General features: G+C 40.1%; 1 protein-coding gene across 3 annotated transcripts in view; it reads right to left on the reverse strand.

Moving 5' to 3' along the window:
* LOC149225501 (uncharacterized) overlaps positions 1–23,554 on the reverse strand; it is a 243,680-nt gene that overhangs the window by 35,770 nt on the left and 184,356 nt on the right. For all 3 annotated transcript variants that reach the window (XM_089377104.1, XM_089377103.1, XM_089377105.1), the window contains 3 exons: positions 18,401–18,505; positions 6,799–8,661; positions 6,365–6,575 (listed from right to left, as the gene is read on the reverse strand). In XM_089377104.1, the coding sequence (XP_089233230.1) occupies positions 6,365–6,575; positions 6,799–8,661; positions 18,401–18,505 (2,179 nt within the window). The remainder of the gene's footprint in view (positions 1–6,364; positions 6,576–6,798; positions 8,662–18,400; positions 18,506–23,554) is intronic.

Here is a 23,554-nt window from a genome sequence, read left to right on the forward strand (position 1 = left end):
ACTAGAGCCTTGAGCTCTTAGAAGTGACTGAAGGCCTCATCTTTGGTCTTCAAGAAATAGATCCAGATTTTCTTGGAATAGTCATTAATGAAGGTAATGTAGTACTCGTACCCTCTAAGAAATGTAGTGGGCATAGGGCCACAAATATCTGAGTGTATAAGTTGCAACACACCATTTGATCTATTGTCACTTCTTAGGAATGCTACCTTAGCATATTTCCCCAGTACGCACCCCCTGCACACATCATTGTGTTTCGTGCTTTACTCTGGAACACCTGTCATTGTCTCCCTGAGCATCACGAGTGCTCCATGGTGTAAATGTGCCATTATCCTATGTCGTAATTCATTCAAATCTCTCCCATTGCTATTGCCATTATCCTATGTCGTAATTCATTCAAATCTCTCCCATTGCTATTGCTATCATTGTTGTTGTTGCTAACTAGTGCCTTTGGAGAGTCGAGCCACAACTTGTACAGCCTATTGCTACGAACTCCAATCTGCTTCACCTTCTTCCAATTCTAGTGTTTGATGAATACCTTCTTCCCTACAAAGTAGACATCATATCCCTTATCTTGTAGTTCTGATACTGAAATTAGGTTCATACCAAAGTCAGGCACATGCAGCACATCTATAAACTGATGCTCATCCCTGACTCCCTTTGAATCTCGATAGTACCTATCCCAACTAGAGTACATTTACCCTTGCTTCCCATCTGGATCTAGAAGTCCATCTCCTCCTCCTTGTAGTTGGAGAAATAGTCTCTAACTCCTATGATGGGAACAAAGGCTCAATTGTTCATATACCAGACTCCTTGTGAAGTTGGAGTAGAGAGGCAAGCTATCTAAGCGAATTCATCTTCCAATATGGAAGACAAATCCAGAGCCTCCTGAATGTTGAATCTCTCTATGACCATACTAAACAAATCTAAGAATTTTACTGGAGAAGTCCTGGATATAATTTTTGTGTGCTTTTCTCTTCCTTCCTTGCGCAGATTTGCAACTGCAACACTTGTTGCAAATCTTTGCTCCCGGATCTACTCTACAAATCAATGAATCTACTCACCAAAACCCTCTCACTGACAAACCCACTGCTTGTTAGAACTGCTAGTGAGCAAATCGAACTTTTCCTCCTCTCTGGTTATGGAAATCGATTTTTTGGCCCAATAATTCGCACTGCTTTGGTTGCCCTGCACAAATCTAGAGAAAGTGCTTCAAGTCTCCCTCTAAAACTACACGATGTCTCCCCCTTTTGCCTCTGAGCCTCTGATCTAATCAACAATGCTCTGATACCATGTGAAATTTTCTTAAATGCACCAACTGGAGTTTATTCTTCTAACTAATTTGCAGTGTATTTGTTTATGATAAATAACGAATAAATCACTGATGCATTCTTCACAATAAAGATACGTTGTGGAAGTATAAATCTAGAACTGAGAAATGGATGCACACAAACAATAAAAATGATACCAAAATTTTTGAACTAAATGTCCCCGAAAAAACCCCGAAGGGAAAACCGGTGCGACAGATGAGGTTTTATTTTATTATGCAGCAAATATGGAGAATTACAATTGCTAAGCCTTCCTGGCACATCTCCAACAATTTTCCTCAATTGGAAAATAATATGGGAAAATTCTTTCCCTCACAACAACTCTCCTGGCCTCTCCTCAGCAAACTCACACTTTCCAGCTAATTCGCACAGTTGGACTGGAAATGCGCATTCCCTGCTCTGAACAGTTTGATCTACCTTTGGAACTCCTCTAGATGAGTCATCCTGCTTGTCTCTGCCCCTAGAAACAATTCGCTAGGCCTCTTGGAACTTGATCCAAGCGCTAGCAACAAAATTGGTCCCTCCCTCGGCAACTCACACTAGCAAACTACGCAACACATACTGCAGAATTTGACCTCCTTCCTGGATAATTCGACCTTCCTTCCCTGACTCTGGAAACTAAAAAACCACTTAAGAATTTCTCTAGAAATTCTCCCTGCTGCAAACCACTGCCACTCTCTTTGCCTGGCTCTAATTCTTCCCTCGTTGAATATTGCGCATTGGGTAATTCGCATTGCCTTGCTCCCTTGATTCAAAATTGTGTCTATCTCTATCCCATCGACTTGCTCTTATAATCTCTTGCTATTGCATCAACTCCTAAGATCTAATCGTGAGCGATGGCTTAGATCATCTTAGACTTTGTCAAGTCACTTTTGGAAGTCTCTAGGGAAAAAGTTGATTTCCTCAATTAATACCCATTAATAAATCAATTTTCCTGAGTTAGACTTGAGAACTTTTTAATTATTGATCAATTAATTTAATTGAGAGGTTTCTAAGTGTTTTCTCTCGAAACCTTTTCTAGGTTTTGGATATCTTATGTTCCTTAGCCTCTTTGACACCTTAGAGACTAGAACACTTGTCTGATGCTACCATAAACTAACAGACATCTATCACACTCAGCATTGCAAAGGCCAAGTATATTGCAGCTAGTTTGGTGAGTTGTGAAGCAGTGTAGCTTCGAAAGCTACTCAAATAATTGTTTGTTCAATTGCAAGAGACCACTATGATAACAGGTGGAAGAACATTGAGTAACACTAAATTCGAGACATGGTATATAGAAGGGTGCAATGAGGCTCCAATGCATTTCTACAATCAACAAGGATGCTAACATTCTCACAAAGCCTCTATCCCAGTGTGAAGTTTGTATACTTCAGGGACAAGCTTAGATTAGTTGAGAATGCTTCCCTTCGAGGGTGTGTTGATGTTGTATCATCATGGGGCAGACATTCTCCCTAGGTCAGGATATTGACAAGTTAAAGGTATTGACGAGGGGCCATGTAATGTGCCTAGAGAGAATGGCCCAGAGAGCATCAACGCCCATAGTGCTCCCCCAAATTGCCAAGAGGTACTTGGCTAGTGGGTAGAGTGAGTGCCTCTAGCATCAAGCAAGTGTATTACCATTCAATTGGCACGCAGGAATGGTAACTGCCCCGGGTTAACCATAGGTCACAAGTGTTGACCAAGTTCCAAGTGATGACTTGCATAATTGGTGACCCACGACTAGTCTTGACCCCATTAGGCTAAAACGATATTTGGCCAGTATGACCCCAAAAGGCCTTTCGCTAGTGGGACCCTAGAAGGCCTTTGGCCAATGGGTGACTAGATCCATTCGCAAAGGAGAGTTGATTGGTAGGCAACCAAATCCATTTCCATGACGCTGATGCAAGATGCTTTGCACTTGAAGTAGATAGATACATCAACATACCAAGCTCATTCAATCTTTTCTTGATAAGGAGAGATTTTCAACAATGTGAACATGTGAAGTCGTCAAAGCGAATACCTCCCTAGCTAGGAGGGAGTGTTGAATTTTGGTAGTTGCAATCAATATTCTTAAAATTACATTAGCCCACAAAATTAAAAGAAGCAAAAATTCAAATATGGATTCAAGTTGGCTTCAAAATAAATGAGGGAAAATTTAAATTTTGAATTTTTTAAATTACCTCCAAAAGCACAAGTCAGCCCAGCTAAAAAAACACACCTACTCGGCTCCTTCAACAACTATATATTGCCATTCATCCTCACCCATTTGGAGCAATTCGGATCATCCAAAAATCATCTGCTTCTGTTCACACATGTGGAGGAGAGAGAGAAAAAAGGATGAAGCTTGACCTGCAATGACCACTGAATCTTCTGGGCAGCAGACCAAATCATTCTGGGCAGCAGACCGAGTCTTTCTGGGCAGGAGCAGGAGGCCGAAATTTGGCCTGTCTCTAGCAGTTCGACTGCAGGTTGACTAGGGCTCTTTGTGGTCAGTTTGACCAGGTTTGACCTGTGTTAGTCTGCTGGTCAGATTGACTGACTGGGAAAAATCAGATTGTATCTCTTGTTGAATTGGATAATTTCTCCTAAGAAAAAGTTGCTGGGATTTAATATTTGGGGTTTTCCCGAGGTAAAATTCGTGTCTCTTGTGTTTTGCTGTCGCTTTATGATCCTATTGTCATTATTGCATTTCTGGTGAGATTTTCTATGTATAATTGCTTAATGATAAATGTAACATAAGATAGATTAATTAAGAAATCATTGGAAAGTAATTATCAGTCTAGAAGATAATGAAAAATCAACACGAAAGAACCATTATAGGTCGTGCAAGGTTGGATAGAAGCAAGTTCAGTTTAGGGCTTAACAAGAGGTGCAGGCAGATCTGAAAGGAGGACTTCAAAACAGGAACCTCAAACTTTGTACGTGTAAATGCATAAGATAATTTTTCAATACATGTCTTGAGGTTTAATAGTATGCATGAACAATAGATATCTCCGTGAATGGTTAGACACCTTCTCATGGTGTCTTGTTACAGAGTACCACTGCTGATCATGCCACATAAAAAATTATTTTCAATTTCTAGAACATAACCTGAAAGAAAACTTCTGATTAAAATTGAAATTATTTTCTACTAGTGGCCAGATCTGTGAGTAACAACAAAAAAGAAAAACCGAAAACAAAACAAAAAACCATTAAAATTATGAATATCCATTTCAAAAAAAGAAGAGGGTTTACTAATTCATAAAATTCACACCAAATACACTAGCATAGGCATCTCTAGGATCCGCCATTAACAAATCCCAATTGTATTTGTATCTTTCTTCTTCTAGGTAATTTCCCACAATTAATCACCTGGAATCATAGTTTTAAAAACCGGAACCGGTGACCAGACCGGTCCACCTATCAAACTGGGTTTCAAACCGGGACTGGTCAGATCCCAATGAACCGGTCTTAATGAAAAAGACTATGTTTAAGATTTAAAACCATGATTCCAAACCAATAGAGATAAAATATGCAATTTTGCTCATCTATATACCAGGTAAAGGTCAATATATCAAATTGGCACTATGTGCAATACATATCAGCAAAGGATACATAATCAATTTGGCTCTAAATTGCCTCTAGAGTCCAAAAGCAATGTTATAAGCTATGGGGACACTGGCCTACTACAAGTTTACATATCAATGATCAATATGATCACTCCTCATCATGATCAAATTCATCACCACTACTAGACAAGGGATCATCAACATGAGCTACATAAATAATCTGACTGAGTGTTTGAGGACTCCTAAAACTCCTCTGCAACCTTAGCAGTAGTGGTAGTAGTAGCAGCAGAAATAGACATCAAAACTACAAATCATTGATCAACATGATCACTCATGAAACTCATCATTGATTCAGCACTACTAAAAATGGGATCATCAGCAAGAGATACATAAACATCATCTCGCTCAAAGCCTTCAAACTTGGATTGCTCAACCTTATAATATGATAGAAATTAAAAAAATAAATAACATGCCTAACTAGTGATTTTGGTTTGAGTAAAGGGTTCATCTCCTCGGCCTTATAATGTGGTAGAAAAAGCTTAGCATCCCTAACCAATTATTTTCCTTTGAGTGAAGGGTACATTTTTGTTAAGGCCATGGTAGAGGAGTTCAACAATCAATACCACCAACATGAACAAAGTTCAAAAATCAATGCCACCAACATCAAGTTTCTTAAAGGGCTTCATGCTCTTGATCAAATGCCAATCTCATACCCTCATGCATGATATCGAATCAAATGGAAACATTACAAACCCCTAAACCATGAAATCCTGAAAACCATTAAGTCTGTTGAATTTTTAGTGAACTCTAAAATTCTAGTTTCTCGATATGAAATCCAATAAGGTTGAAACCACTCTCAAACATCCCGAGTCATTTCATGGACATCTCCTTTATTTTTCATTTTCATCCTTTTACTTTAGGAATTTAACATTACCGATTGCTAATGTTGCTAGGTTGATATGTGTGAGGCAAATGAGAGGGGAGACATGCTTTTCTTAGAGGGGTTGTTTTTGGAGTGAAACAGCCCCAAATTTCCCTCAAAACGGCATCAAAACTCACAAAACTGCATTATGTGGGGTTTGTAGCTGGCCTGGCAATAAACCGGCCGCTTAATGAAAGAACCGGTCGGTTTAAGGGAAAATCGGCCAGTTCATTCATAAACCGGCCGGTTTGTGGCCAGTCAGACCAAAAAACCGGTGCGCCGCTTAGAAAACTGGGTTTCCAACTGGTTTGATGGCTAGGGCTAATGAACCAGCCGATTTGACTGGTTTCCGGTTCAGACCGGCCAGTTTTGAAAACTATGCTTGGAATGGCAAATATATGATTAGGATTTCACCAAGCTCTCCTCCCAGGGAGAGAATGATGTGAGATGAAGTTTTGAGACATGGTTTGCAAATTTGCAATCAACATAAAATTGAAATCAAATGCTAACTGAGAATGCAGATAATACAAGTCAACAAAAAAATATGACATATAAAATCTGCAAATAGTTAAGGTAAAAATTTTGAATACCTGAGTGCACTAATGGTACTGTGAAATTGTTATCATGCACCTTTATCTTAAATGCTTCAGCAAGGCGTCGATTCATATCGACTTTGATAAAGTTTGTTTCAAGAATCCGTTTTTTTTGTGCAAATGTGTAATCCTCTTCCTGAAGTAATGTAGTGTATCTTCTCTTCAGCTCTTCCAATTCCTTCTCAAACTGAACTCTGATTCGTGTATTCTGTCATAAATAGAAAGAAATGTATGTAGTGAGCTTAAAATGATGCTCCAAGTTCATATACATACTTAGGCAGCTTCCAATAAGCTAACATCAGGATCTAGGTAAACTAATAAATATTGGCTGAACAAATCTAGCAATAGCAGAAAGCAAACTTACCAAATCTTGCACAACAAATTTAGCAAATTTAGAATAGAGAAGTTATATGGAAATATTCTGGAAGTACCTCTTCTTCATGAAGCTTTCTAATTCGCTCTTGTTCCTTCCGTATCCTCAGCATCTCATGGTACAGAGGGTCAGGAACATTTGTTTGCACAGACCTTGACGGTGCAGATATGTGAATTTGTGCATTATTAGATGCTACAAATTGTGAAACCTGAAATGGTTCATTCCCTCTAGTTAAGCCATTCAAAAACATGGATGTCTCAGTGGTGGCACTCAATCTCTCAGACATATCTATCACCTGAGGAGGCTGAGATGATTCAATTGGCATCATAGGCGCAGAGGATGGACTGCAAACTGATGTATTATCTAAACGTTCTTGTTGGGATCTTTGAGTCCCATTGAGTTCTTGAGTTTGGATGACATGCTGATCATCACAATCCTGGTTGTACTGCTCCCCTGTTCCTACCGAAAGGGGTGATATGTCCGGCTGTAGAAAAGAATGTTGGTTGGGATGCAGCTGTTGAGAATCAGGTGAGGGCCTTACTTGATCTGACTGATACGGACTGAGCATGCGTAAACGGCTTCGGCTTCTCTCCAATGATGGTCTTGATCTGCTAGTACTATGAAAATTATCCATTTCAGTCTGCGGCAAATTACTCATATGACAAGCTGTCTGTTCATCAACCTGCTGATTTTGCTGATCTCCTAGCAGCTCTGAAGATACTTGATTTTCCGGGCATATAATAAGTGATTCTGATGGAGAAGCGTTAGCTTGCTGTTCGGAAGTTGATGCTAAAATTAATCTTTCAGTTTCTGTAGGAGAAGGCAATATGATTCCAACAGGATCACAAGCTTCACCTGTACTGCTTTGAAGCACAGATTCCAAATCTTCAGGGATTGATCCAGATTCAATTATATCAGAGTGATATCTGGATATTTTTCCAGAATTTATGTGCTCCAAACACATAGAAAATATTCGATTTTCCTTCTCTCTTATGGCAGCCTGTTTCTTCTTAAGGTCCTCCAACTCTTTCTTCAAGCGCTCCTCAAGCTGTGCAGCAACTTGTACATGAAGTAAATTTTTCTCCCTGAGTTTTGCATTTCTGATTTCTGGATCACTGTAAGTATTCTTAATACCATTGCACTCCATGGATTGACTTGCCTGGAGCCGTTTTCTCTCATTGTCACGATGCGTGAAAAATTCTGCCACTTCAGCCTGTTGTTGCCTGAGTCGGGCATGCTTTCGTACCTGGATTTTCTCTTTCAACCATTTGACCTTTCCAGGAGACAAAGTTTCCCGTTGACATTCAGACAGTATGTCAACTCCAGGACCAGATGGTGAATTAGAAACACCAACTTCATCAAGAAGAATTACATTGGCCTGGTTTGTAGCCTGATCTACAAGATATTGTTTTGGGTGAGGGTTCAGATTCTTTTCCACATCCTGTGTATTGCCAGTTCCAATTGCCTCTGAATTTTCCTGTTCAGATATAACCAATCCAGCTTGATATTGACTGTCCATCTCTCGCCTTTCTGTGTTCTGAGTAGTATCCAATCTCACTTGTTGGTCATCATCTAATCGAGATGAATTATGTGTGCTGATTGGTTCCTGGATTGATGTGGTTTGCATTGAGCTTTTGATATTATCATTACTTCTTGATGTAGAAACCCTGTCATCTTGTAAAAACATCTCATCATCATGCTGCTGGCTGGCTGAGTATCCAGGCATTATGTTAATTCCACTACCAGACTGTTCTGTACTGTGTGGAATATCTCTGCTTAACTTCAAGCACTGTTCTCTTAATTTTAAGTACACTGAATCAACCTCCACCCTCTTGCACTCAAAATTCAGATGTACATTGGCAAGTTCAAGAGATTTTTCCAGATCAATGTTGTATTTCAGAGATTCAGCTGCTGCCCAGCACTGAAAAGCAAATAAAAGACATGATTATCTTTCACAGAGTCTTTTGCAGGAAAGAGAACAATTTTCTTAAGATCAACAAACAAATCTATCCAAGAAAAATAAGATTGAAAAGCTGAAACATGAGAGAAAAGGACTTGTTAAATCGCAAACAGTTAAAGAATTTTTGCAAGGATTGGATATACCTTTTTAAATCCTAATGATCTTCAAGAACTAAAGAAAGATTGAAATATTCTTTAAAAGCAGGGGAGAGAGATTTAGGCTCCAAGAAATAATAGTGAAAAGCATTAATAAGATATCAACAAACATTATTACTGATACATTGTTGTGCCAATCACAGAGACTATTAAAACAATCAACATAGATAAAAGAGACAATAAACCCTACTGCACATAAGTCTGGCAAATAATTCCCACTGCAATACTCCTGACTCCCGTATTATAATTGTTGATTATCTCTCGCATAGAGCTTTGCAGGAAAGAGAACAATTATCTTATGATAAACAAACAAATCTATCCAAGAAAAATAAAATTGAAGAAGGTGAAACTTGAGAGAAAAGGACTTGTTAGATCGCAAACTGTTAAAGAATATTTGCAAGGATTGGATATAACTTTTTAAATCCTAATGGCCTTCAAGAACTAAAGAAAAATTGACATATTATTTAAATGCAGGGAAGAGAGATTTAGGCTCCAGGCAATAATAGCCAAAAGCATTAACAAGATATCAACAAACATTATTACTGATACATTTTTGTGCCAATCACAGACTATTAAAACAATCAGCATAGATAAAAGTGACAACAAACCCCACTGCACATAAGCCTGGCAAATAATTTCCACTGCAATACTCCTCACTCCCATATTATAATTGTGAAACCATCTATGTCTATACTATAAGGGATCTCTTTCTTATTCTAATACCAAAAGAAAAAGCTCCATAACATAATCATGGAAGCATCATACTCATACAGATAGAAGCAGTGGGGTCATCTGTCTAGCATAAACTAGTTAAGGGAGATTACTTTTTGTTGACGGTGTGGAAATCCTCCAACAAAGGGGGTCTCCCCGGTATGAAGTCCCACTTAGATCTCACACCGTTTGGAGTAGGAGCCCCAACCAAAAAATAAGGCCGGTTGCCATAATTCTCAGAGATTTGCCTTGGCTGCAATTATCAACATAAGAGATTATGCAAACCATCTTTGAAACAAGCATGTTGACACTGTGAGGCATACAATTGCAATGCATATAAGGTACTCTCACGAAAGGGTAAGAGAGAGTGAGCCTCTAGAACAAAGTAACAGTACTTGTTACCCACCACCCATGTGTAGTTTCCATAGGAGAAAATTTTTCTCCTAGATGGTCCTCAGCCAGTAGCCAGCAGCCCCTTCCAGCCACTAGATAGCTCGATGTGCAACTATCCCCACCACCTAAGCTAGTTGTATGCTCCCTTGCCCATCTAATATGGTTGTATGTTTGAAGGTGAGCCTTCCAACCCCAAAGGTATGGCTTTTCATTGTGTAGTTGAGTGTTTTTGTTTACTTATCAATGATCATGGACACTTTTGGGCATGGATTAGTGGGGGGATTCGGCAGAAAAGGGTAGGCTTGGTTTGTACTCTTATCTCCTCCATCCAATTTGATGGTTAACCTTGTATCCTAGTCCTAGGGGATCTCCTTCATTGGCTACTAGCTTTAAGGGTGGCACTACATGGGAAGCCCCGACTTTGGTTGTGTGGGCCCGCTTCCCGACACCATATACATCACTACCCTCCACTCATTATAACCCATTCACCATATTTCCCATCTGGGTCCCAATTTGTCCATTGGGTCCACAAGGAGTTAGCCTCCCATTCTCCTTGCCCACACTTTGGGTCAGGCCTGGAACGATGCCCCGGAGGTTGATGCAACTAAAAGAAAAAAAAAAAAGAAAAAAACATAATTTGGCCACTCTCAACAAGAAATGTACCATAAAATGCAAAAGATGGTCGGGACATACAAATTTAGCATGTGGGCAAAAGCCATACATGAGCTCTACCCCTATCACCATGCCATCACCCTAGTTCCGAGGGGCCCTCATATTGGCCCCTTAAATCATTAAGGAACCCATGACTGTCCCAAACCCTTGTGGGCAAGAACTGCCCCACCTTAAGGGGGCACTCATTGCTATATCTTACATATCATGCTCTCATCCCCTAGAGCCTCGAGCAGTTACAAAAGAAAAATCTATAAAAGGAAAACGACATATGAAGAAGGGTGGAAAAACAATGGTCGGGGTAACTCATTTACCACAGTTGCTCTCTCCTAAATTCATATACCCAAGTGTAAGCTCCCCTTATTTTAGTTACCCTTGTACTATGGCATGTGGCTTGGAGCCTTCCCCTAATACCCCACTCCATTCCATCATTATTTCACAGACCACCAGCCATTTGATGGATCTACCATGGACATGTCACCCCCTTAGAGGCCAAACCCACCGAATAAGGTCCTTGGTTAACCTTCTTTTTGAAGAGTGAGACACTTGTTTGGAGGCCATTATGGAAGGGCCTGCCACTATGAAGTATCCACTTGGTTCCACGATTTGTAAGCTCATTCACTCACTTGCACTAATGTTTGGTTGTATTGGAAGGTGAGGGGACACATTGGATCTTATACAGGATTGCAAGTGGGTCTTCCTTTGGGGTTTGGTCTCCCTATATGGGCTCCAAGCCCTCATAGGGTCATACTGGCATTTGTAACGTGAGCATTGAAAACCACAGGTCTCCACCATACCAAAGAGCAAATTGCCACTTCATGTGATCCTTCAGTTCCACTTATTCCTTTCTCGTGTTCCACCTATTGGACGAGGATAATGCACTTGGACCACCTTGCCCAGCCAGCTCCACTCTTGCACCACATACTTGGCAGTTGACCAGGGCCCAAATGAGGATGTGTCTCGCCATGAGAGACATTGGGAGGGCTTGCATTATTCTTCTAGCCCTTACAGATGGGGTATAGGCTTCTTCGATCCATTTGGAGACCCCTAAGGATGTTTTGTGCCCCCATAGCCACTTGGGGGCACCACAGGTCATTTGCTTAAATATCAAGGGGCCGCCCCCTTATCACTATGTTTGGAGCTCATTCTTTCATCTTGGCACACATTGGACTCCATTAGGCCTCTTCAATGGCCCTTCGATCTATTGTATCTATTATTTTGCCCTCTTAGGAGGCTTATTTTTTACATATTAGTTTATTAGTTGGGGCATATTTAGGCCTTATTAGGCAAATCGAACCCCTTAGGGAGGATATATATGGATGTGATGATCATTTCATTTGATCATCACTTGGATTTGAACTTGTATCTCTTCTTAAGAATTTCGCTAACCTTATTGATGGACGAATTGGAATCCTGATGCATTTCAATGTTTGGAAGAGCTTGTCTTTAACCTTGGAGCTTCGATTTTTGTCTCTATTGATGATTGGAAGATTTCACTATTCTTGTAAGTGTCTTTTCATGGTTTATTTCTCATGTCTTGCACTTGTATAATGTATGGAAAATTTTCACTCAAGAAGTCAATGTAGCTGCCTTAAATGAAATGTGAATTTGTTTACCTTGTCTTTGTGAGGGCTTTTTCATATGTTCATGCGAAGTATAGTGAATGATTGTCCTAGGGGTATATGATTGTTCATAATTTCCTTGATAAGTCATCAATTGCAGCATCAAAGAAGTATAAATTTCCCTAGTAACCAAGTTGATGCTTCTAGGGCCATATGAAGTTGTTGAGGAACTCCTTGATTGGGCATAAGCATATCTAAACATTGAATCTAGTTGACTCCATTCTCCCAATAGCCAAGGCACTAATCTAATCCGAGGTGGTCACCAAAACGAACATCTTTCTCAATTTGTTTTCTCTTTCTATGCCTTAACCCTAGTAGGCTTCCTAAGGCATCACACAAAATATTTTGTAGCCATCCAAACTTGATGAAACTTGGTCAAGAACTGTGTTGGTGCGTCCTTGAGAAGCCCTCCAATTTGTAAGCCAATCCGATGGAGGAAACTCAAGTTATCCAGAAACCTAGCTCAAGAACCACTTCTCCCTAAGCTTCCTTTGGTTAGTGCCTTCATTAAGGGTTCATTGCATTGAAAATCCAAGACAAACCCTATCCCTTTGATCCTTTTCTCCTCCCTCACTTGGTCAAGTCCATTTGTTTGAAGTTCCATCCCCAACCCTTGACCTCGTTTGGGTCTACTAGGACTTCTTTATGGTCTCGCAACCTTGTCACTTCAATTTCACAAGGAACACTTAAAACCCCTATTCTTCTAGGACACTTATGTCTAGGGCACTTCTTACCAAGAGGTACTCCTCAACCCTAGGTCTAGGTCTCATTCAAGCCTTTCTTGGAGAGCCATTCATCTTGCTTCAAAATCAAGCAAGCCCTATCATTAGAGTCTCTCCTTTGAATAGGCTCTTGGAATCACTACCTTTACACCATTGATATATTTCCCCTAGTGACTTCCCTAATATCGGGACTCCTCCCATTGGTGAAAGTCCATAAAAAGCAAGGAGCTTTAACTAAGGTGGCAGCAAGTTATTGCTCCATTGTTGCCGCTTGACCTAGTAATATCTCTCTAGGAACCCCTATTAATTTGAGCGGTAACTATTCTAAAAGAGACACACAAGAGCATGGAAAGAATCGTTAATTAACTTGCAAAGTAGTTCACAAGATAACAATGATCATAAAAGCAAGGAACAATGCGCATTCAACAAGATACGTACTAAAGCCAACGAAATAGTTCATTTTCATTACTATGTGTAAACATAAACATGCACTGACAACAATGAAAGAATAGTCTTATAATAATTCACAACATATGCATGAAAGTGTGATGGCTCTAAGAGCTGCATATATTAAGTGAAAGTCCCAAGATACACAATTACAATGCTGCCACACTAGCCCTAATAGTGGAACATTAAGTCACCACTTGCTCCTCCAAAGAATGATCTTCTCTCTTATGCCACGCTAGAGAAGCCAAAGTGAAAAGCCTAAAAGTCCAAAAGTCCCCTTTGTTGGGCTATGAGAGTGTATTTATAACAAATGAGGTGACTCTCCACCTTGCATATGAATCTTGACTTCCCTCATGACTCTAGAGCTCCTACTATGTCTTTTCAAATTCCTATGTGACCTTTCACATTCCATGTGGGACCCTTGGGCTTCCACACATTTTACATTTTCTCATTTTTTGGAAATTACATAATTACATTCCACAAGCGATGTGGCAAAATATATTGACACATATGACTTTTGTGGTGACACTTTGAGAAGCCGTGACTTGGCGACAGTAACATAAGACTTCATAGTGCATAAAGGCCAAGATCTTCTATTTATTGTTGTGTCTTTGACTTCCTCATGATGGATTTTTGCTTGTGGGACCCTTCACCCTCCAAAGGGCCTAGATAAGTGTTGGAACCTTCCAAGTCAACATGAGTTGCCATCTCTTTGTCATGGTCCAAGATTCCTTCATGACCTTTCACATTCCATGTGGGACCCTTGGGCTTCCACACATTTTAGATTTTCTCATTTTTTTTGGAAATTACATAATTACATTCCACAAGTGATGTGGCAAAATATATTGACACATGACTTTTGTGGTGACAGTTTGAGAAGCCATGACTTGGCGACAGTAACATAAGACTTCATAGTGCATAAAAGCCAAGATCTTCTCTTTGTTGTTGTGTCTTTGACTTCATCATGATGGATCTTTGCTTGTATTTCATTTTCACCCGACAAAGGGTCTAGATAAGTGTTGGAACCTTACAAGTCAGCATGAGTTTCCATCTCTTTGTCATGGTCCAAGATTCCTTCATGTCCTTCATGATGATTCTTCCGTTTGTTCCTTCTTCACAAGTTCTCTCTTGTAACCTCTCCTTGATAACCTCCCTCGAGCATCACTCTACCATGTTGAGATGATAACACCTACAAATGAAGTCCACTCATGACAGGCCAACATTAGTCTGGAAATCATATATTCTACCTGTGTCTACTCATGGAACGTGTTGATTGTGATGGGACAGTGGGCAAGGTTTTTAGGAGAGAGAGACCAGGAATTGCGTAGTTGGGCTCAGCAGTGACCAAAGGGTGACCATATTGTCTAGGAGACAAGGGTGGAGTGACTATTGATTGTGATTGCACAATGTGTAGTGCTCAAGGAAGAGGAGGCAGGGATTGTGCAGTCGAGCTTCACAAGGACTAAGGGATGACCCCACTGTCAATTGGAACTGTACAATGCGCAATAGGATGCAAGGAATTTCGCAATGAGGGGTTTCAGTCAACAAGAGTGGCAAGACTAGCAATTGCAACTGCGGAATGTGCAGTGATTGAGGGACAGGTAATGAATTGCGCAGTTCTCTTCAGCAGTGATCAGGAGGAGGCTCCACTGTCCACTAGAACTGCGCAATGCGCAAAGGAGGCAAGCAGAAGTCAACTCAGGGCACAGTGAGCAAGTGTGAGCAGTAAGACTTGAGAGACAATGCTTCAGGTTGCGCAATGTGTTTGTGGAAGAGCTTGCCCTTAGAATACCATAGTGTGCAATTGTAAGAGGTATGGGATGCATCTTTGCTGGCTAAGAATGTGCAATGGACTCATCCAGTAGCTGAGAGTTTAGATATGGAAAATGTGAAGACAAGGGAAAGCCCAAAAATCGCGGAGTGTTGGATCAATGGAACAAGAGAGAACACATGATATAAACAAGTTCCAAAACATAATCACACACATGTATACCATCAAACACAAGCCAAGAGAATGCACAATACTCAATATCCACATGCATACCTTGAAACGACAACAAATCGACACTTATTTCTAACTGCGACAGTTGAAACATACCTTTGTGACACTTTGAGTACAAGCTATGCCACAAATGTCGACTGCCTAAGTTGTGGGAGAGTGTCTAGCACATATTCTTATGATATACAAGATCATCTAATGCAGAAGAATGCGCTAGAGCTACCTCTAGTGGTACCTGAAAGTGCCTTAACAAAATAAGTGAAGATAAGCGAAAGCAACACATACAAGAGTGAAAACAATCAAAAGTGACACTTGCGACAGTAACAATAAGTGAAAATGACACTCGCAAAAGCTAAAGAAAGTGAAAACGACACTTGCAAAAGCTAAAGAAAGTGAAAGTGACACATGTGAAAGCTCAAGAAAGCAAGAGCGACACATGCGAAAGTGAAAGCAGGCAAAAACAGTCGCGAAAGTAGAAGTGACACTTATGAAAGCGAAAGCATGCAAAAGAGGCAATTGAGAAAACTCATCGGGATGACGTTACACTGGCAATTGAGAGTGAGAGAGACTCAACCGGAATTGTGCATTGACTATCCACATGGATTGCACAGTCACTGTCCTTGTCAACTACGCAAGCGCAGTCATCAGGGACTATGCAATTTTTTAGAGTTGCGTAATGTCTGCCACTAAAGACTATGCAATCATTTTTACCAAGGATTGCAGAGGCACTGTCTTCCAAAATTGCAATCCCTATCTTGAAAGGATAGACATGGACTGCTAAGCTTACTAGGAAAGGGTGCGCTTTGGGATGCATCAAAAGCTAAGCATGTGTAAGCAAGTGACTTCAACCGTTAGGATCTCAGAAGAAACCTAAAGGACTTAAAAAGGCATCACCATCACAAAATGAACATGAACCGGTGGAGATGACAGATCATAGGATAGCAAGGAGGCTCCAAAATTCAAGTGTAGGCAAAATTTTGGAGGGTATTTGTCACGGCAACAACAATTCTCAAGTATACTAATATATACATGAATTTACTGTTCTAATGTACCACAAACCTAACTATATTTATAATTTTGGCACCATTCATCATTTATTTATTTAATAATTTGTTATTTTACCTAGTGTTGTGTATTATATTATATTTTTGGTAGGCAGCTTTATCAACTAGAAGTGAAAGATAGGCATAAGAATATCTTATACAAATAATAAAAAAGTAACCCTCTAGAGCAATCAAATGTCAACACACAGACACTAAGAGACTAGGAAAAAAAAAAGATAATTTTATTAACATCCAACGAAAGACCACACAAATAGATCATGGCACTGAAGAATACACCCAGTATGAATACAATGTGGGAGTGCAAGCGCAGCTCCTACAGAATGCCAAAAATAACATAAAGAAAGAAACCTACAGTATTACAGCCTCAAAGCACATACCTATAAGTTTATAACCATGACAAAGGTACAGTGATACAAAATACTAAGCGAGTTTGTCCAAGACTAGAAAAGTGGACAACCCGAGAGCCTGTCAGGAAAGAGAGAGATATGTCAATGACACCAATCATGCCAGGGCCTCCTTGGTCTGAAGGCCGAGGGCAAGTGGGGTCAACTGGGCACTAGCTCACCATCAGAATCCTCTAGAACCATCAGGGGGTCCAGCTGTATGAACCTCGGGGGAAAGTAGGAGCAGGGATGCTACCAGCATCCAAGGTTGAAAGAAAGAAACTTAGGATAGATCTTCAGCTGCACCCTGCTCTGGACATCTTTGGAGTTGAACTATCTAACACTCAGAGGATGTATGCACTGATGTACTCTATCATAATCCTTGTTACAAAACATGGTCGAGTTGCCACGTAATCCGAAGTCAAAGGTGGGTCAGCATAGGAAACAAGCTGAACACAAGTCTAACTTTGACCCATGAATAGTCACCGAGACTTTTATGGATTGATGCATTGGAATTGCCAAACTGATGAGAAATTCAATGGGCCTCTTTACAAGTCTATAGAACCCAAACTTGAAAAAAAAAAACTCGTTCTGTTCGGAAGATTAGCTGAGTTCTTGAAGAATCTGAGACACTCTTTCTCTTAGGTCTGCTGAGTTTTTCATCAAGGGAATTTTGCATATGAATATATCTAAAGAATAAACTAGATCATCCCGTCCCCCACCCCACCCAACTATAAAACCCACCAAACCAACCATCCCCTAAATCTAACCAATTGACAACACACCCCAAAACAACCGCTGCTGTAATCATTTCTACCCACCACCCAATGAAAATAGTATTCATCCACACACACCTCCCTAAACCAATTGCACCCCTTGTAGCAAACCCTGTTACCCCCAAGGGTCTGTCTGTCTATGTAACTATTACTCTCATTCTCACATGCACAAATTAAATGGATGCATGTTAGTGCCTCTGCGATCCATGCTAACATTTCAAAATGGGTCACCTACCATTGCCTGGATACCACAAAACATGAATTTCATTGTTACATAAGGCTGTTGTCAAAATAATAACATGCAAGAACAATATTACATTGGAGCAATATTAAAAGAAAATATTTCACTCATGAACATAATATTAACATTTTAAGTGCAAATTAAAGTAACAATATAAGATATGCTATAAATTATTGCAGAAATGTGTTTACACGCACAAATACAAAAGAAGATTGACAACTTTCTCTTTTACAGCATGTATGCCAGTTTTTCCTGTGAAGAAGGAATATTACATGTCACACTTTCAGCACGTTTGCATGAGAAATATAGATAATAGACCTACTGGTTGACATTAATCCTTGCTACACTTCAAATTATAACAACCAATCAAAAAATAAATTATAAAAAACCAATTACTTCTAAGATCTTAATCAACAAATTACAAAAATAAATCCATAGTCTGCAAGTTATCAAGGATCTGACACACCATCTTGTACAAACAATTAACCAACCACCCATTTGTAAGCAAGAAACTGTACCAGTGATATTTCAACAGCTTGTACGAAGCTTGTTGTTTCCTTTGGAAGGAAATAATCATTTGTTACATAGGAAAGAAATTCCTCTGCCATCCTTTTGACTGCCTCCTGAACAAATAGAAATTGAGATAACATTAGAAACAAGACACGTAGTACATAAGTATCAATTGGAAAAAATAGAAATTTTAGCCACACCTACAGGACACTTGAAATATAGATGCTACACATTAACAAAGACCATAAGCCTTTCAAAATATAAAAAACTATTGACTAGTAAAGTTGAACTTGGTCCAGGTGTTTAGATATTTCATAATTAACAAGAGAACTGGCATCCCATGTACAGCTTTCCCATAAAAGGGCTAAAGCACTCCGGTTAATACTCTGACAGTGCAGCGTATGTATTTTGGATTAAGAAAATTCACCTAGTTACATAGCAACATATTAAAGTTGATTTCATAATTACCTTGGCATACATCATGCGTTTCAATGAATTACACAACTATGGATTTGAAACCTGTCATCCCTAGTTTCACCCATTTCATTAGTAGAATAACATCATGGGTTTCATGCACAATCAATAAAAATCATGGACCCTTGTCAAAATGAACAACAAGATTACAAGGAAGAAGTCCAATTTTTAGTTATGTTCTTAGGTATGCCAGCTTAAAAGACTGGAATCAATTAAAAATGTCTAAGTGCTAATTTTTCTGAAAAGAAAGTGCAATGCATAATGTAAAAGCTAAAGAGCTTAAAATACATTCTAATTCCCTCTTCAGTGATCTTAAAGACATTAAATAGGGCTAAGATCAAGTGTCAAAGCACAACAAATACTGAAAGTAATAAATACTCAAACAGGTAAACTGACACTAACTTAGAAATGATGAAAGCCTTCATACCACAAAACCATAAGATAGAAAACACATCCTCTCTTCAAAGTATAGCTGCAATAATCAAATCAAATAAGGACTGAATATCCCAAGACCATCCAAAGATTCTTAGTCACCATGACAAAGGAATACAAAATCTTGATCAGTCAACAATGTACACTTAACACTCACTCTGTGAAAAACACAGACTGTGGGAATATTTAATGTAAACCCAACTTGAGGAGCTTTGTGGGACCCTTGCGACCAACCCATTTACAGTTAACCACTTTAGCAATTACTGTGGTTATTGCCACACTTTCGGGTATGAAAGGTCAACCCTAAGATCATATATTGGTGAGGCTCTAACCTCATTCTAGACATGCACAAAACGCACATTGCACACATGCAGTACTTTGTGCTCTTTGGGATCTTCTTATGAAGGCGAGTTTCAACGTTTAAGGGCGATTCTAAACACCAATGTTCTGCTCAGTTACCATTGGCTCATTTGACAATCTCAGGGCACAAGGAAGTTTCACCACTGACTTCACTAAACCCAAGTTCCAAGATCTGGCTACCATAAAACCTAACTGTGCATCTTGAGCCAGAAGGGCCCCCGAAGAAAGCCAATCATAAGGGAAGGCCCACCATCCATCTTTGAGAATCATAATATGCTATCAGAGATGCATCTCAAGAGCAGTCAAACTATGTACCCTGCAACTTAATTTTGCCTTGTTCATTGGTATAACACAATGTTGCATTAATTGTTATCGGGATAATATCGGCGCGAGGAAAAATTCGGAAAAAATTGTAATAATCGGGAAAAAATCGTTTGGTACAAAAATATTCATTTTTTTTCAATTTTTTTAATATCTAAACCATCTACAACATAAAATAAATACATTGACACATAAATATGATAAAAGAACTAATATATAAGATGTTTAATATCATTTCTAGTGCTAAAATCACACATAACAGTGAATCATGTCCTGAATAGTAAGTCCTGACTCCCGAGTCCCAACTCAACCTCAAAATATCAACAAAAAATATAATAATGTATCTCATATCATGAGTCATAATGTCATATACAATGAAATGAACCAAATAACTAAAGTCTAATACTACTGATTTCCTTTGCCCCTCTAGATGTAGATGTCGGTGGAGTTGGCAGGCCGCAATAGACTATGGAGTCTGTTGTGCTCTAGAAGCTGAAGAACTAGGAGCTACAGGAGGTAGACCACATCCTCTACTTGTGATAGGGGTAGCTTGGGTCACCTCCTCCCCCTCAAATTTATTTATTTATTTTTTTTCCCACGATTTTTCCCCAAAAAATCGCGATTTTTTATGGAAAAATCGTGATTTTTTATGGAAAAATCGCAAAAAAAAATTCCGAGTGCTAAGCGCGATTTTATCTTTTTGCTGAAAAAAACACGAAAAAACGATAATATCACGATTTTAACAACACTGATATAACAGCCTGTCCTCTGCTGAAGGTGGTATGAGGTTGTAGAGCAGAAAAGTTTGATGGATGTAAGGCAAGTTCTGTGAGTTTTTTGACAGTGAGAATTTAGTATGTCAGTCTGTCATGCAAGCTACAACAGCACTACAAGAACATTTTGCAGATTGAAGCAGTGTCTGTTTGCTGGCATAGGCAGTAACAAGATTGTGGAAAATTAGCATGAGTGACACCAGGAGAGTGCAGATCTGTTTAGCAGCCATTGCTAGATTGCTTTGGGTCACATTGGTTGTTTGGATTTTACAGTGGAATTTCTCCATCTACAGCTAGTATCAAGTGCCCTAGCTCGACTTGTTTTTCAGATCACAATCCAAATTGGTGCGGGCCACCTTATTGTCATATCGGCACTCACTAGTATGCAAGAGTGACGTATAGAAACTAGAAGCAATGTTGATTGAGACCATTAAACTTCTGGAGCATGGACTGATCTCTGGCACAACAACCCAAGCTCAGCCATGTGTGGCTGGCATCCTTTGGCTGTTGAATGATTCAGGTTTTTTAGACAGATCTGGCATTCATTGTTTCCTTCATCAACAGAGATTTAAAATTCTGGTAAATTGTCCCATTGAAGTTCCAATTAAAGCCTCGTATTGTTTTGTGGATAGATCACAGGATCAGATGTGTAACAAATGCCAGCCCACTTGCTTACCCGTGGGGTGTCTACCCGCTTACCCAACTCCTCAAGTAAGGTTAGAGGAATGGGGTAATAATTTTTTGTTGTTTTTTTGTTCAAGCCCCTAGTTCAGCATTTAAATACATGTATATAAACATATCGCGCTGCTGCGCCCAACCAAACCTAACGGCTATGATTAACCCCGTCGTTCCAACGTTTCCACTATAGCCCTCCTTAGGCCTCCAAGTTGTCCCTTTGAGACATGTTACTCCATTTTACCCATCCTGGCAATTTCTAAGCGCTCCATTGTTAACCGTCAGGTACTTAATAACAAGCTTGCGTGTATAGTGGGTTCATGCAACCTCCTTCCCATTGGTCTGTCGTTCCAATTCTCATTTGCCACTATAGCCTGAGCCAAGTCACCTCGACTCCCTTGCCCCAACAACCTTCTTTGTTGCACCTCTTAATACTTTTCGGGCCATTCGTCGGGATGCCCTGTCAGATGGGGCCACCCTTCCACCAATCCAAGTACATGCTCCACCAACACAACTAACTTACGTCATCCCATATGCATTATCACAGCGCTCACTTTGTTGCCCATGCGCGCACCTCCGGGATGGAACCTCTGGGCCACGTAGAAAATGTGGGCCATTCCCTTTCACATGCCCCTCTTCCAATTGGCCCACATGGCTATTACACCGCGTCATCTTGATGCTCATCATCTCGACACTCTCCTTCGTGTTGCTTCTTTTATTCAACTAGTGTGGGTCCCTCCAAGATACATCATCCTGATGCTACCACCTCGACGCTTTACGTAACCTCCTCTTTTGAAATCCCAGTAATGGCCAGCAAGATGAGATGCTTCGTGGGCTCCATTCCCAACCAATGGGATCATCCTCCGCCTCCGACTGTAGGCCCAGCTGGCCTGACGCCCTGTTAGCCTTATCGCTCCTTTATATTGTTAACTAATACTTTTGCAGTATGGCCTTCGAGCCACGTGGCCAGTGGGCCATTCCTCCTCATGTCTCATGCTCCCGATTGGTGCATAATCATCTCACTTCCACAGTACCCCATGCTGACTCACCCAGCTCCCTTTCTCGTGTGTGCTGATAATTGCTCCGAGGTTAAAACCATTGGGCAGACTTGGCAATTGGGTCCTCTTTGCATCAATCACAACGCATCGTAGATTGCTTGCAGGCCGACTTGGCCCGGCCTCACATCATCCCATGCCCCACTACAGTTCCCTTTTTAAAATTTACAGGATCTTTTGGTTTGTGCGATGAGCTGAATGGTGGGCTCCGCTCTAGCCAATGGAAATGCCTTCTGCCCCCGAGTTGTGAGTCGAGATGGCCCCGTGCCCTATCATACTTGTGCATTTTTCTCATGCATCTTCATGAATGATCGAGAACGATTCTCCCGAGCCAACTTGTAAAGTGGTCCACCTCTCAGCCAATGGCGTGCTTATCGGGTTGGCATGTCTGCCAACGTATCCTGGTTGACGCCATCCCTGCCAATCCCTTTTTGCTATGCAAATTAAACTTCTGGGATAGAGACTCCAGGCCATGTCACCTTCTGATCGACCAATAGTGATAAGGGGGAGTCTGGGTGTGCCAATATCAAGCCTCTACAACTAGGGTTCTTCCTCAAATTGAAGGCTAAGGGTTATCTGATTCATTGATAAGTTTAAACCTTTGTCTAACTCTGTCGCAACGCTTCTCCCATTCGGTCTCTGCCATGGCCAGAGTAGATAGAGCTCTTCAGACCGTGAGCAACTTGCTTGATCTTAGTCTTAATGGTTATCAACAAAGCCTGCCTCCTCTCTGTGCCTATAGCCTTTCCCTGGTCTGTTAGACCATGGCTCAACCACGATGGTTGTTACAAACACAGTTTGTAAATGCTCTAATACCAATGTTACGAACAAAGTTCATAATAGTAGGTTAAACACTCCAAAAGACTTGGAATATGAAGATATCCATTGAGGATACAAAGATATATAAAATGTATTGAATAAGAATATGATATAATGAGAATGTTACAAATGAGGGCCAACATATATACCTAGGCTTATGCCCTTTCACAAATGGTCATGTCCTTAGGGACATGCCTCTTCAATACTAATTATTAGTTAATTAATCATTATTCTTTATTATTATTATTATTTC

This window comes from Pinus tabuliformis, chromosome J (genome assembly GCF_031772625.1).
Source record: "Pinus tabuliformis cultivar Carrire ecotype Pingquan chromosome J, CPIR1, whole genome shotgun sequence".
Lineage (NCBI taxonomy): Eukaryota > Viridiplantae > Streptophyta > Pinopsida > Pinales > Pinaceae > Pinus > Pinus tabuliformis.